Source organism: Pristis pectinata, chromosome 12 (genome assembly GCF_009764475.1).
Source record: "Pristis pectinata isolate sPriPec2 chromosome 12, sPriPec2.1.pri, whole genome shotgun sequence".
NCBI classification, from domain to species: domain Eukaryota; kingdom Metazoa; phylum Chordata; class Chondrichthyes; order Rhinopristiformes; family Pristidae; genus Pristis; species Pristis pectinata.
In genome coordinates, this window is record NC_067416.1 from 22,687,823 (window position 1) to 22,703,447 (window position 15,625).

At 39.3% G+C, this 15,625-nt stretch overlaps 1 protein-coding gene across 1 annotated transcript in view; it reads right to left on the reverse strand.

Annotated features, from left to right (window-relative positions):
- LOC127576999 (disintegrin and metalloproteinase domain-containing protein 12-like) overlaps positions 1-15,625 on the reverse strand; it is a 279,055-nt gene that overhangs the window by 106,628 nt on the left and 156,802 nt on the right. Inside the window, exon 4 of the mRNA XM_052027846.1 lies at positions 7,446-7,524. Coding sequence (XP_051883806.1) covers positions 7,446-7,524 — 79 coding nt within the window. The remainder of the gene's footprint in view (positions 1-7,445; positions 7,525-15,625) is intronic.

Genomic DNA, 15,625 nt, shown 5'->3' on the forward strand with positions numbered 1-15,625 from the left:
TAAAGGAACATTTATGGTAATATTGAAATAGAGAAATCATGAAAACCAATGGTGTTCTTGCAATAAAAAGTGTTCAAATAGCATCATCAAAGCGAAGTTGAAATGACAAACTTTGGAACATTCAGATGATACAGTACTTAAGTGCTAAATTGTTAATATACTTAGTATATTAATTTAGCAACCTGAACAATTAGTCTGATGTTATTGGCAATTTGCAATTATACTGACATAGATGGGGCTTTCAAATGCACACTAATGCTCCTCAAGGCACATTTTCTACAGACATTACAATAATTCTTAATGCCTGTTAAGCCTCAGTAACTAATTTCACTCAAAAAGTGAATTCTGATGAAAGGTCATCAACCTGAAACATTTACTTTGTTTCTCTTTCTACAGATGCTGCCTGACTTGCTGAGTGGTTCCACCATTTTCTGTTTTTATTTCCTAAAATGGTAAATAAGTGAAGCACTATAATAAAATTCTATTATGACTTACTGCTCTTAACTACCCTGGTCACTGACACTGAACAAACCATTTCAGTAATCATAGGTGGAACATTCTGGTATCTCAATTCAAAAATATTTTACACCTGAACTTTTGTTTCTTCTCATTCTTACATGGCTTTATACTTAGCATTTGATCATTTTTGGCATTTCTTCTTCTTTTCATTTATTTCTCATCCTCTTTTCTGTGTCATAAAATTTTACCAATGCCTGCTTTCATTTCACAGAGTTTCAAAACTAAAATGCACCTCTTCTCCTTAAACTCACAAGGTCAGCATTATGCACAGCAGCATTTATGATTACACTTGCAGCACTTCTCCAATGTTAATGACTAACTCTATAATTTGGGGGAATTTACAGCATAGAACCAGTAAATCTCGGTAGATTTACCACTGCTATGCATGTACTTCACTTCATTGGTGAACAAACAGCTGAAGTTGTGGCCTACACTGTCTAAATACAGGTCATTCAAAATAATACAATTAGAAAGCAAATAAAATAGAAGAATGAAAGGTAAACTTAGAATATACAAAAAATAAAATGTCTTTCCTTTAGAGTAGTAAGTGCTTGGAATAACCTACCTAGCAAGGTAACAGAAATTAAAAGATCAGGACATGAGCCCAGAAAGTGGCTATCAGTGGGCTATTTAACAATGGTGTTTCATAGTGACATCTGGCATCTGATATAGTCTCACCTAACATGCTGAAAGCACATTTCCTGCATGGGTCACAGAACAGCAGTGACCAACATGGACTAGAGATCAAACTCCAAAACTTGTGGCTGATATAGGTCAGGTACTCACTGGAATCACCTTTAAGGCAAATGGCATCTCCTACACAAGAGGTCTTCCAACTTTTCTAAGAACAGGGATCATATAATTATAAATATGCTTTAGTTTAAGGTAAATTCATGCAGGTTTTAAAAAAATAAAAGTTGCAAGATGCAGCATGGAAAACAATTATAAACCAGATAAGGTGAAGCCTGAAATGTTGCCACTCATGGCTTACTTCACACAACTTCATTGCTTCGTTCAGATCTATTTCATCAGATGCATCTTATCATTTTGAGAGTGACAGAGCTTTTCTTTATGCCACACCCCAACCATTCAGGGTAAGGTATCTGCTTGCACTGATAGGTTTACTAATGAATGATTAATGCAGAGAGTACTTAGAAGGCCAGCCATCCACTGCCTGAATACAGTGAAAAGGTTCAAAGAGATACATAAGCAGCAGTTCATTATGCTGCTGGGGTGATGGACATGTAAACAAATCCAACAGAATCCTGAAGCTCGTTAGTATCTTAAACTGGCCTGGAGTAATTAAATGAGTAGCGATAACATGACAATGTCTTTATTACTTTTCTTGTGCCCATGTTGGTTTTGTTACTTGAATAAGGGATAAACTGATTATTCTCTACAGTCATTTGCAATGCAGAAAATAAAGATTAATGATTCTTATCTTACTGGGTATTTCAGTCTGCCTTCAGAAAGATAGGAGCGATGCACTCAAGAACATAATTCAGATCACAAGATGATCCAATTGACCCTTGGATTGTGCTGCTGCATAATTAGGTATTGGGCACACTCCTCTACATAATTTTTTCAGATCTCTTACAGAATCAAATCCAGCAACTGAATATATGATTAAGGGTTGGGTGAGGGGGAAAGAGGAAATAAACTGTAAAGAACAAGAATCTCAAAGCATTTACTTAATTTAAGACACATCCTGACTGTCTTTTAATAATCAAGGAATTTGTATAAGGAGGAAATTACTAACAGGAAGTCAGGAAATGACTGCAAAGAAGAACTCAGCAGCAGTGACAATGAGAGTCTCTGAAAAACAGAGAATGATTTTGTATTATTAGCACTGGGATTGGAACAAGTTTACTGTTTTAGTATTGGTTTTCTTAAGAAATATATTAAAACATGTTTCATTATGGTTTCTGTGTATGACTGATAGATATACTGTAATCAAAAGATTATACTATAATCAAAAGATATGGGCAAGGACAGAATTTATTGCCTGCCCCTAACTACTCTTAAAAAGGTGCTTGTGAGCTGCTTTCTTGAACTAATACAATCCTTCTATTAAAGGCATTCCCACAGTGCTACTGGGAATGGAGGTTCAATGATAATGAACAATTGGTGAAATATTTCCAAGTTAAGATGGTGTGTCACTCGGAGGGGAACCTGCCGCTGATGGTGTTCCCATGCACCTGCTGTCTTTGTCCTTGGTGACTAAGGTTGCAGGTTTGAGAGACGCTGGCCTAGGCAGTGCATTTTATAGATATGGCAATCATTATGGACGAGTGGCAGAGGGAATGAATGTTTATGGTGGTGAACGGGTTACCATTCAAGTGGGCAGCTTTGTCTTCGATGGTGTTGAACTTCTTGAGAATTATTGGAACGTGAAGAGTATTCCACCACACTCCTTACTTGTGCCTTGTTGATGGTGGAAAGGCTTTGAGTCGTCAGGCGGCGAGTGACTCACCAGTGGTTACCCTGCCTCTGACCTGCTCTTATTGCCTCAAATTTAAGTGGCTGGTCCAACAGACGCTCTGTTTTTTGGTTGTGCCTGGAATGTTGATGGCAGTGAAGTGAGTGATGGTAATGCTATTGAATGCTAAGGGTAAGTAGTTAAATTCTCACTTGTTGGAGATGGTCATTGCTTGGCATTCACATGGCACAAATGTTATTTGCCACTTATCAGCCCATATCTACAGACTTCCATTTTAAACATGTATTCAAAAAAGTACAGAATTATAATTTTCTTTGGAAGGTAGTGCATGTATTTGTTTCTTAATAATCATACGTGACACATTAATATAAAAACTACGAACAGAAAATTGGAAAACTATAAAGAAGAAAGTGGTGTCATGGTGCAGAGCCAGAGGGGGAGAGGATGTAACTTGTTTTCCCTGCTCTAACCCAGTGGTGAGTGAGATAGAGAAGAAAAATTAGACCATGTGCCAATCAGTGTTAGATTTTCACTGCCGACTCAAAATGCTGATAGCAGAACAGAAGCAGCACTTTGAAAATGAGTTGGGAAATGGCACTTATGTCTAGAGACAGAAAAAGACATTGCATGGAAATTCAAAGTAAAACTGGCCAAAGTAAACCTTGTGAACAGAACAAAAATTATCTGGAGATCTCAGTACAAATTCTAATCAATTTGAAATTGTACTGCTGAATAGAACTGAGCCAAGTTTGACTTTGATAATGGATTTCCAGTGGTTCAGAAGCTCAGTGACAAAGTATTCACTTTGCCACTGAATTTAAGAAAGAGAAAAGCAATATCAACCACATAAATTCAGACTGAATTTCTTTTAAATTCCATAGGAGGTCAGTCACTTGGCATTCCTTGGTTTAACTTGTGTTTGGATATTTTTACCTTCCATTGCCCAGTGCTCATCAGGCATCTATTTAAAAGAATCATATGTCAGCAAAATCAGTAATAAAGATTCCTGAAGAAGGGTCCTGACCTGAAACGTTGACCGTCTGTTTTTCTCCACGGATGCTGCTTGGCCTGCTGAGTTCCTCCAGCATCTTGTTTTTTCATATGTCAGTAAAATGTCATTCTCTTCAGGGAGACAAATTTCTGCTCATCTAAGATTCTCAAAGAATCATTATTATGAAGTTGAAATGCTGAGAAAGCTAAACTGATCAGTCCCCAGAATCAGGTGTAAGATTAATATACACTCATTGCTTCTTATGCAGGCAGCACGCTAACTTTGTGTGACCTGCTAATTTATAAGACCGACGAGGGCAACAGTAGTTACTGCGCTCTTGTGCAGCTGCATGCCTGAACAAGAAGCCAGTGTTGTGAGTGACTAGCACCACTGTGAGATCTGATGTAAGATCATTAACCTGTTTCTCTCTCCACAGATACTGCCTGACCTGCTGACTAACTTCAGCATGTTCTGGCCTTACATCAGGTTCCCACTACTTGCCGTCTTCTGCTTTTAAGCCACTGCAAATTTGTCTTGCCTACTATCCCGTAAAGGAGAGGTGCATTGAGACTGCAGCAGCTGGAGGAAGTTGCTTTGTCAGCCGTTCTAACTGGGAAAATAATAGCGCAACTGATAAAGAGCTAGCTTCAAGAATTTCCAGAGGCTTGGTGGAGGAAGTGGACTGGAGGATATGTGTTCTATCCACAAAAGACAAAGAGACCTTACAATCAAATTCTTCAAAGACAGCTGAAACAGTTGGTGGTAACTGTTAGGCTTTAACCTATAGAAAAACTCCCAACTCATTTAAATCTCTAAGTTTGACCTTCATTTGTGAAAAAGTTATGGATCAGGTACATCACAATTTTTGGAAGAGAGCCATATATCTGGGCAGCAATACCCAACTGTATCTTGTTCAATGATGGACTATCAACCAATTTTAAGAATTAAAAATAAAATTCTTGTACCTGTACTGAGCAATTTTTAAAAACAATTAACTCAACATGTTCTGTCAGCTTCAATAAGATTCTACCACTTGACTCATATTCCCACTTTGATGAGATCACGAGTCCCTGGTCTGCTCTTCCATTCCCTATCACTCCCCATCTTACGGCCCTTTCCCATGCAACCACAGGAGGTGCAAATATCTGTCCTTTCCAGGGAGCCAGACGGTCCTTCTGGTTGAAGCAGAGATTCACTTTCACTTTTTCTAATCTGGTGTACTGTGTTTGGCATCCAGATGTGGCCTCTTTCACACTGGAGAAGGCAGTCACAGATTGGGTGATCACTTCACAGAGCATCTGTACTCACTCCGCGGGAGTGACCCTGAGATTCCGATTGCTTACCTCTTTAATTCTCCTTCCCACTCCCGCTCTGACCTTTCTGTCTGTGGCCTTATGCACTATTACAATGAGGCACAATGCACAGCTTGAAGGACAACTCCTCATCTTCTGCCTGGGCACAATGAATTCTTTAAATCTAGATAACTTGCTCTTTCTTTCTACTTGTATCAGAACTGGCCATTTCTGCCCCTGTTAAATTATTCTTTTCTTTTTCTTTTTTTATATATGGTCTGGCCTGCTGGGCTTATCCCACAGCTTTACATTAGTGGTATATCATACAAAGAAGTTTTATCTGATTTTAATGACCCCATAACTGCCACATTAGGCCATCAGGACTCATCCTGTCAGAAACACTCCTTTGCAGCATTCACCCCCATCCCTCCCCACTGTTCCACCTTTTCTGCTACTTAAAACTAACTTGTTTTCTTTACTTACCACTTCTGAAGGGTCATTAACTGTTTCTCTTTCCACAGATGCTGCTTGACCTGCTGAGTGTTTCCAGCACTTTCTATATTTTCTACTGATTTGTAAAATTGAATCTGCTAAACACTTCTTGGGATATAATTTAATCAGCATCGTCTTTCCTTCAGCACCTCACACAAGTGTCTGTGCTTCATGTTTAGCAGGGTATTTTTCTGTGAAACCATCAATACCTTTTAGAAATATTTCTTTGCTTACTGTACACACATGCATTTCTCAGCAGAGGTTTCCAAAAAACGATCAGATTTGGGAACCTTGCTGATTATTCCTTCTTCCTAGGCAGGGATTGTGAAGGTCAGCACAACCCACAGACGTCAACATTCCACTCCTCTCTGGTATACTGTGTACTTACTGCTAATGTCAAGTATTGGTATTGGTTTATTATTGTCACTTGTACTGAGTTACAGTGAAAAACTTGCCTTGCATACCGTTCGTACAGATTAATTCATTACACAGTGCATTGAGATAGTTCAGAATGCATTGAGGTAGTACAGGGTAAAAACAAGCACAGAAAATGTCACAGCTACAGGGAAGTGCATTGCAGGTAGACAATAAGGTGCAAGGTCAAACAAGGTAGATTGTGAGGTCAAGAGTCCACCTCATCGTATAAGGGAACTGTTCAACAGTCTTATCACCGTGAGATAGAAGCTGTCTTTGAGCCTCAGGCTCCTGTATCTTCTGGCTGATGGGAGAAGAGAGAAGAGGGAACGACCTGGGTGGGTGGGGTCTTTCATTATGCTGGCTGCTTCACCAAGGCAGCGAGAGGTATAGACAGAGTCCATCGAGGGGAGGCTGGTTTCTGTGATGCGCTGGGCTGTGTCTACAGCTCTGTGGTTTCTTGCGGTCCTGGGCAGAGCAGTTGCCATACCAAGCTGTGATGCATCCAGATAGGATGCTTTCTATGGTGCATCGATAAAAGTTGTTAAGGTTAAAAGGGATATAAATGTTTAGACACAGCAGTGATATGCAACGTTAGAAAAAAACACTTTCCTTTCACACAGCACCTATAATTTATGTGCCACTCTAAGTGATCGTGACATTTACCAACTAATATTTGAAATGAAGTTTCTCCAAGGGTATTAATAATAAAAACAGCCATAAAGAATGTTTATTAATGGCAAGGCAATGCCAATAAAAATAAGTTGAATTATTTGACTACCAAATCAGAAAATATGTTATTGTTATATCTATTTTCACCTTTGGCCTACTCATTAGGTCTGTTTGTTTGAGCCAACAGCATGGCCGAGGGTGACATTAGCTCCACAAGTGCAGCTAGCCAGTCATGACATATAGTTCAAGCAGGATCAAGAGCGAGTAAGTCATTTTTCATCTGCTTGAAGGTGAATTCTTTACATCTGTGAAATAACTGATGCAGTAGATCAAACAGGATCAGATGAAATTTACACTGGTCTACAAATTCTGGTGCCAAGCATTCCTCTGCTTAAATTTTGACTCTTTAATTATCGAGTAAAATCTCACTCTATTAGTAAACTGTAAACTAATAATGATTAAAAGTAGATTAGAATTGTAAGCAATGATGGATATAATTGATTAATATGAATAACAGTTGATTGACAGCACTGCCACAGTGCTGAGTTTGTTCAGCTCAATAACTGCACTGAAGTCAATGAAATGTGGTTTTGTTATTTATTAATAAGAAATTTCAGTTCCTTACCGTATGATTCCGTGTGTTTGTGACGGCACTGCCATCAAGCAGGTAGTGTGTCTCTGTATAGTTTTCAGCAAAAAGCATACTGTAAGACAGGGAAGGCATGAAAGGTTTAGAAGTATGGCTCAGTACATTGCAGCCTCATAAACAACATCATCATACCACCGGACATGGAATAATTCAAAATTAAGTTACCTCTCACTTGCTTTAAATCCAAAATAATCACACAAATAATTGTGTTATTCTTTTTAAATGCACCTGTAAACATTTTGTGGGGATTGAAATATTTTTCTGGCCCTCTGGTTTAGGGTGAAAATCACATCCAAAGTTGTTCTGTCAATTCCATTCCAAAAGTTGCCTCTTCCAGAGTTAAGGTATTGATGTACACTGTGCATGAACTAAGGTTGATGATGGCAGGTACAATATAATGGATAATGGACATCCTCTTACTTGTGTATCACTAGAGACTCATTTCCTGCTGTTCCTGAGGCAGCCAACCACACTATGCTAAAACAGGCCCTCTGTTAATATCTCTAACTAATATCTACCCCAAATGTTCAGACAAGAGTTATGGTTGTTTAGGTGTCGAACGATGGGGCCATAATCCAGCAAAACCCAATTACCTAGAACTTGCATTACCACCTGTTAGTGACATTAAATTAGCATTGTCAGTCACCCTAATGTTTCTGGAGGTCACATAAAGATCAAAACCTCAAATGTGAGGTTTACTAAATATCATTGTTCAGGTTCCTCTGTGTAACACTGCACTGAAATTGACATTCTATTTTGGACCCAGAACTATAACTCTGCTTCTCTTTCCACAGATAGGGCCTCACCTGTTGAGTATTTTCAGCATTTTCTATCTTTATTTTTGAAACTGACATTATTGTTTTCAGTGCCTCATTTCTTTTTGATATATTTCAAGTTCTCGTACCTGCCAGCATTTAGCATAGCAGGTGGATCTCAGCAGCTGACTCTTAAGGGACATACCTTAAGAGCAGAGGATGTGTGACTGAATCAATGGATGCTGCAATAATAAGAAAAAGAATGAGATATTGCTTTCAAGAGGTCAGAGGGACTTGGATAGATTGGTGAAGAACAATGCCTACATGAAGCATGCTCTTTGTGCATGGGGATGACAGAAATCCTCCAGCATAATAGCAAGGTGCTCTCTGGCAGAGACTCTGGAGAGAGCTCCATAAAGACACGAGTGCACTCTGAACGCCTACACTTTGGGAAAGCCTGTAAGTATAGCCAATGCAAGCTATTCTGCCTGTTCCTGTGGGAACATGGAAAAGTACATAAAGTCTCTTCTCCTCGGGTATGGAGTTCAGGAAACTCCATAAAGCAGCAGTGAGCAGCAAACTGAGATGGAGTGGAGATCAGCAGCAGCAGCCTGAAATGATCCTGAGGCCAGAAAGCTGAGGTGACCATGATCCTGACCTCCACAAGCATCTACCTTCAGCAATCTCTTGGGGTTGAAGGAACTACTTCATTTCTAAGAGTTCTGAGGTGGTTGATGAGGCCAATAAGGAATCTGGAAGAGGTTTTTATTAGGGTGGGTGGGTGTGTAGGTGCTTGGGAGGTGATATTCTCCTTCTGCCATTTATGTTGGGCTTCTGTGTGTTCCCAACAAATGAGCTCAAGGTTCTTAACCCCAAGTGTTCCTTCTTTATTTTAAGCAGTCATGGGCCAGACTAGATGATGGGGATGCTTCAAGGAGGTTTTAAGGAGATCCTTGAATGATTTCCTCCATTCAGCTGGTGATCTCTTGACAGAGTTCAGACTACAATATCAATTGCAGTATTCTGGTGATCAACATGGGTGCCCATCAGAGCTAACTGTAATTAGGTCTTCAGTGCTGGGTATGTCGGCTTGGGTGAGGACATTATGTGGATTCATTTATTCTGCCAGAGGATTTGGAAGATTTTGTGGAGACCATTGTGGTACCTTCCCAGCTGCCTGCTCCAGGTAGTCCATGTTTCAAGAGTAGACAAGAAGGCAGGGATCACTGCTGCGTGGTAGACCATGAGTTTAGTGCCAGTATGAGATCTAGATTTTTAAACACTCTTTCTTCCAAACTGCCAAAAGGTGCGCTGAAGCACACAGGGTGATGATGAATTTTATAAATAATGTGTGCCTTTGCTGAGAGGTGCTTGTCAAGATATAGGAAATGGTCCAAGTTTTCCAGGATCTTGCTGTGGACCTCTACTGACCACAAGCATAGAATTCCAGGCATACATGTGAGGCTGTGTTTTCAGTCATAGGAGGTTATGGACATCATTGAGGACAAAGAATGCAGGAAATGTCTTAAGTCTCTTCGTGTTATTCAAAAATTTGTGACAAGCCACTGAAGGTGAAATTAAAGTACATATGACCAAAATCTTAATCAAAGATTAATTAATCTTAATTAATTAATGTTAAGGACTCATGAAGGAGAAAGGAGGTACACAGGGATGGAGAGGCCATTGAATTCATGGATGACCAAGTGTTCAGAATTAAAGATTACACAGATGGGGAGGGGGCAAAAACAGGGATGGATTTGAAAACAAGGATGAGATTTTTAAACAATTGAGTGGCTGCTTAATCAGAAGCCAATGCAGACCAGCAAGCGCAGTGTGACAGGTGAATGAGATGTGGTGTGGGGTGGACAATATAGTTTTGGCTAACAGAGGTTAGAATGAGGGCGGCCAGGCAGTAATGTGTTGGAATGGTCAGGTGTACTGGTCACAAAGGTATGGATGAAGGTTTCAGCAACAGATAAGACAGTGGTGGATGTTAAAGAGATGGAAATTGGTGGTCCTACTGAACAAATGTATATTTGATTTAAAGCTCAACATGTGACTATATTGGACACCAAATCTGTAAAGAGTCTGCAGATGCTGGAATCTGGAGCAACAAACCTTCTGCTGGAGGAATTTAGCAGGTCGAGAAGCATATGTGGGGCGGAAAGGAATTGATGTTTCGGGTCAAGCAGGGTTTCCACCTGAAACATTGACAATTCCTTTGCCCGCACAGTTGCCGCTTGACCTGCTGAGTTCCTCCGGCAGGTGTAAAGAGCCTGGTTGTTCACTTTCAGAGAGTTGTTTCATGGAAAGATGGAGTCATTGAGTAGGGAATGGAGATTAATACAGGGAGTGAAAATGGTGGTCTTGCAATATTTACTTGTGCATTCATTACTGGATTGCAACAAGAAATCTGATAAATTAAGGACCATGGAGGGACAGGAAAGATGGAAGTGGAGAGGAGCTGAGTGCCGTGAGTGTACGTGTACAACTATAGTTATGGACATTGGCCTGGACCACCAATTGTTTGATTGGCATGCCTATTCTTTTCAAACCTTTGGGTACCTGATGATCTGCTCACTATCTTGCATTTCTGGGACATGGATCTTTCAGATTGCAAGTTGCTGCGTCTGTTTCCATCTCCTTCCCCGACTGCTCACCAATAGCCAATCAAAAGCTAGGACTCAGCACACATGACTGTCAACCTAATTTGCAGAGTTATACTAGGTGCATACTAGGAGGACTTTGGATGCTTACCCAAAATTTGTATAATCGTATAATAGCAGTGAAAGAACTTTGCAGTTATTCGTAAAGTGATATCTTAAGCCGCTTAAAATCTGTGGGAGTCCAATATTCTTTGGCAAGTTTCTCTAATGTGCAAGGATACAAAACATAGTTGTACAAAGAATTTTTCTCTATTTGTCATGCTGCTTTGTAATTTTGGTATCAAAATATGCCCAGAATCTAATCAATCAGGATCAAACCTCTCCATGCAGCTTGCATAAGTCATTGTAGCTACTCTGCACTGTAGTAAGAAACTGTAACATACTGCTTAGTACAGATGAATGCAGGTTGTTTACAAATTTACAAAAATAACAATTAATTACGTTTGATAAAGATATTGGCATTAACGGAATGATTAGTTGGCATTAAAGTAGCAAAATAACATTTAGCTCATTTCATATTTTTGTAATATTGGACCATTGCAATAAATAATCAAAGTCCAATATTTCAAACTAATTGGAGACACATATGATGAACTAAGATAATTCAGAGTTTAATTAAATTAACACACAAGCATGCTGAGATAAAGGGTGAGTGTTCTGAATCAAGGCACCTAGAAGTGTGGATATGATACAGAATCTGGCTCTCCAATTAGCCAGGGGCAGCAAGTCACAACATGTACTTCATACACAGAACTAGAACAGAAAGATATCAGTTAAAAAATCATATTGGATTTTCAGTTAAAAACTGAAAATCCAATATGAATATTAATATTGTTAATGCATTTCAGCCAGGGATTGTTTGCAATTCCAGTTGGAAGTATACCAAATATATTTAACAAGTTTGATTTTTCTCAATAAAAAAAGTGCTCATTAATAGTCCCTAATTAGAGTGCTGAGAGTAGATGATATCCTCCTTGGTTTTCTATGGGGATTTTATGCCTTCTGTAGCAAAACACCATTTATGTCATACAACTTTATTGCTTAATTTTAATTACTATAAGACATAACTGTTTACATTCTTCTCCATTTGCATAATTTATAATCACAGTTTAATTTACTCAGAGGCCCAATTGTGAGAACAGTAAATACACTTGTAAATGCAAAAACCACTTGAATTAATCTGGATGAATTGATTTTGTTCCTGGCACAGGCAACTCATCTTTCAGAATGTGAAAGAATATTTACTTTAGGATTGTGATTTTTTGATATACACTAATTGGGGTAAGTAAAGAAGATACTGTTTTATGTAATGTAAATGGATATTCTGAAGATGTTCAATAAAGACCCATAATATACTTGTTCAAAAATTCTGGAACAAACAAATATAGCAGCTAAGGAAGGAATGTGGTCAAAGGATGAGAAAATAAATTCTTAAGGTAAATGTGTTTTGCTCAGACTGGAGACAGATTCTAAGTAATGTGTCCCAGGGGCTGGGGCTGATCAATGTTATTATAGATTATCTCGACTTGGTGATAAGCACCATATCAATATTTGCTGGTAATACCACAGTAGGGATTATAAAAGGTAGCAAGCAAGCTTGCCACTAACCAATTTACAAAATAGTCAAAAATGTGGCCTATGTAATATAATAAGAGAAGCATGAGATTAGAAATGTGAAGTTCTTTGAAGGTTTCAACAGATACAGGAATAGTCCAGCAATTTTTTTTCTAGCAAGAAAAATTGAAGCTGCTTCTCCCCAATTTTCACTTATAAAACATTTCACACAAATCTCCTTACACATTTTGAAATGTTGCAATCAGCCTGATGAATCGCCATTCATCTAATTTGCATTAGTCAGAAGCAGCCCTCAGCATTCCTGAATTTGCACTGCTATGGCACCCTGAGCAACATAGATTGAAGTGAAATGTTTGTGAATCTGAAGCCAGAAAAGTCCAGTGACTTCTGCAGCTTAGAATCATGCACTCTGAGGTTCAGAATAGTATAGCTCAGATGGAGGACATCCAGCCTGTCAGATCCATGCTGACCCTTCCAAAGAATTCCTAGTACATTCCCCATTATCTCGACTTCCTTTTTGGAGACAACTATTGAATTGTTTCCACCGTTCTAACAGCCGCTATATTCTAAATGCCAATCACTCATTGTATAAATGTTTATTTCCTCATGTGGTCTCCAGTTCATTTTTTAATCACCTTTATGTCTGTGTTTCCCTGGTTCTTGACCTCTTAGTCACTCAGTTTTTAGTTATCTGCATGTTCTCGGCTCTCCATGACTTTAAATATCTCTTTCAAATCTACTTTGAGAACTGTAATCCCTCACCCCAGAACTGCTATACTGAATCACTTCTGTACCCGCTCCAATGTTGCACATCCTTCACAAAATGTGTTCCTCAAAATTGGAAACAATCCTCAAACAGGAGCCATAGCAGTGTTTAAAATACACAACTTTGTTAAACGTAACATTCTGGCTTTAATAATCCATGCCTTACCAGTTGGTAGACGAATGGTGCTGAGGCAACAATGAAAGAGAGTGCAACCCATCACTTGTTAACTCGATGCTTGGAAGATGTGCAAGAAAAAGATCAGGACATTGACGATGAGCCATGCATATGAGTGTGCTTCTCCAATCTGGCAAAATAAAAGCTCTACAACCTCCTACTACAAGACCTGCAGCTCTGCTCATCTGCTGGCTATGAAGGTGAACTTTGTCTTCAATTTCTATACCACATGGTTATTTCAGGCATCAGTGGTGGAAATCTCTGTATCATCAGCCAGGGAGCAGTACAAGCACACGTTCTTCAGATCACTGGTGCTTTGCAGCACACAACAGCTCAAACTACACTTTCCTGCAAGGCATGCCAAAGGATACTGGGTATGTAGGCAAGAGAATGGAATTGAAGGATAAGGTAACAGGGCAGGATGAAGTAATGGAGAAGAAGAAACCTGTAGAGCACAAATACCAGTGTGGATCTGTGGAAGCAGGTGGCCTATTTCTGTGCTGCAATTTCTTTTTGTATTCTGCAGTAAAGTCTTATGGGATTGTGTCAGCTGTGTAAGTGTTGAATAAGCAAGTGAAGAGTGTGCTGTCGCCAACAGTGAGATAGTAAGAAAAATCAATTATGTCCAGTGCCTTGACTTCTGAGAGTGTGTAATCTATACTCTGCAGTCCCAAGTTCCGGGCAGTAGAATTAGTAATTCTCTTGTGACTTAATGGTCGTCACACTCAACAGTCTGTTCATCCTGTCTTCAAAGGCTTCCCAGGAGCCCTGAAAGTTTGAATGAATGAAGGTGTTCATTCATCTTCTTTTGCTTAGTGCCTTCCGGGCAAAACACTGTTGAATCAGCGTAATTCCACATATTGATAAAAACATTGCTAAGATAACGCAGCACAGTGTTGCTACAGCTCCAATGTCCCTGGTTCAATCCTGACTTCTGATGCTGTCTGTGAGGAGTTTGTATGTTCTCCCTGTGACCACTGGGGTTTCCTCCTGGTTCTCCTTTTAAGATGTGTGAGTTGGTGGGTTAACTGGCCACTGGAAGTTACCCCTGATGTGCAGATGCGTGGTAGGCCTCTGGGGAGAGTTGATGGGAATGTGAGGAGAATAAAATGTGAGCAATATCGGATTAATGTAAATGGGTGCTTGATGGTCAGTGACCGAAAGGACCCATTTCTGTGCTGTATGCTCTATTGATTTATGACTCTATAAGCAATTGGGGAATGAAAACGAAGAGCCAAACAGAGACACAAGAGATTGTGCAGATGCTGGAATCTGGAGCAACACACACAGCTCCCCTTACCTATTGGTCACTCACCAATATTAATGTTTGTTGCAGAAGCATGCAGGGAGACTGTCTTTTTAAAAACTGCAAGGAAGATTCACAGTATTAAGCTACTTATACTCATTTAACGCTCATCTTAAACAAATGACCACAATTACGAAAACATGAATGAACTGACCAGAAGTATATGTATAACTCCATATGGCGCTCACCAATAGCCCCAACAACGTTTTAGTCAAAGTATTTATTGACAATACTGCATCAGCTGATGAGGGAGACAGAATGAGGCTTATAACTTTGGTACAGAAAAACAAAGTTCATTGAATTAAAAAACAGAGTCTGTTTAAAGAATGGAAACAGAAACAATAGCAACATCTCCCAGAAAAGAACAGGATAATTTCTCCAGAAGAATCCAGTGAGTGGAGGATAGCGACATACAATTATGTGCATTAAAGCAATCCCAGGCACTTGTTTCAGTGTAGCTACCAAGCTTCATTTGCAGGCAATTTACTCAATCACCTCCACTCAGGTTGACAAAAGCATCGTCATTATATACTGCCAATTTTGAATGTGTAAAATTGTGTAGGAAATTTGTTCAAAGGGAATTTAAAAAGTCTACAGGCAACTGTAATACAAGTTCTATTACTGTGGCAACTTAACTTGGGATGTTGGATTTCTCCAAGAAATAGCTCACAAGCTATCTAACTTCTGTTTTCTACGGGTGCAGTGAATTGAACTACTGTACATTCGGTGACAGGAATCTGATGCGTGAGGTCACCTTGCATCATTTTTTACATAACTGATAATGGGGCTAAATGAGCCAGTGCATTTACAAAACACTGCCTCATAATCTTCATAATACCATTGCCAATTATTAACCCTGTTTGGTTTAGTTTCAACATTGCGGATCAAGGCTCTGTGATCCAAACATAAACAAG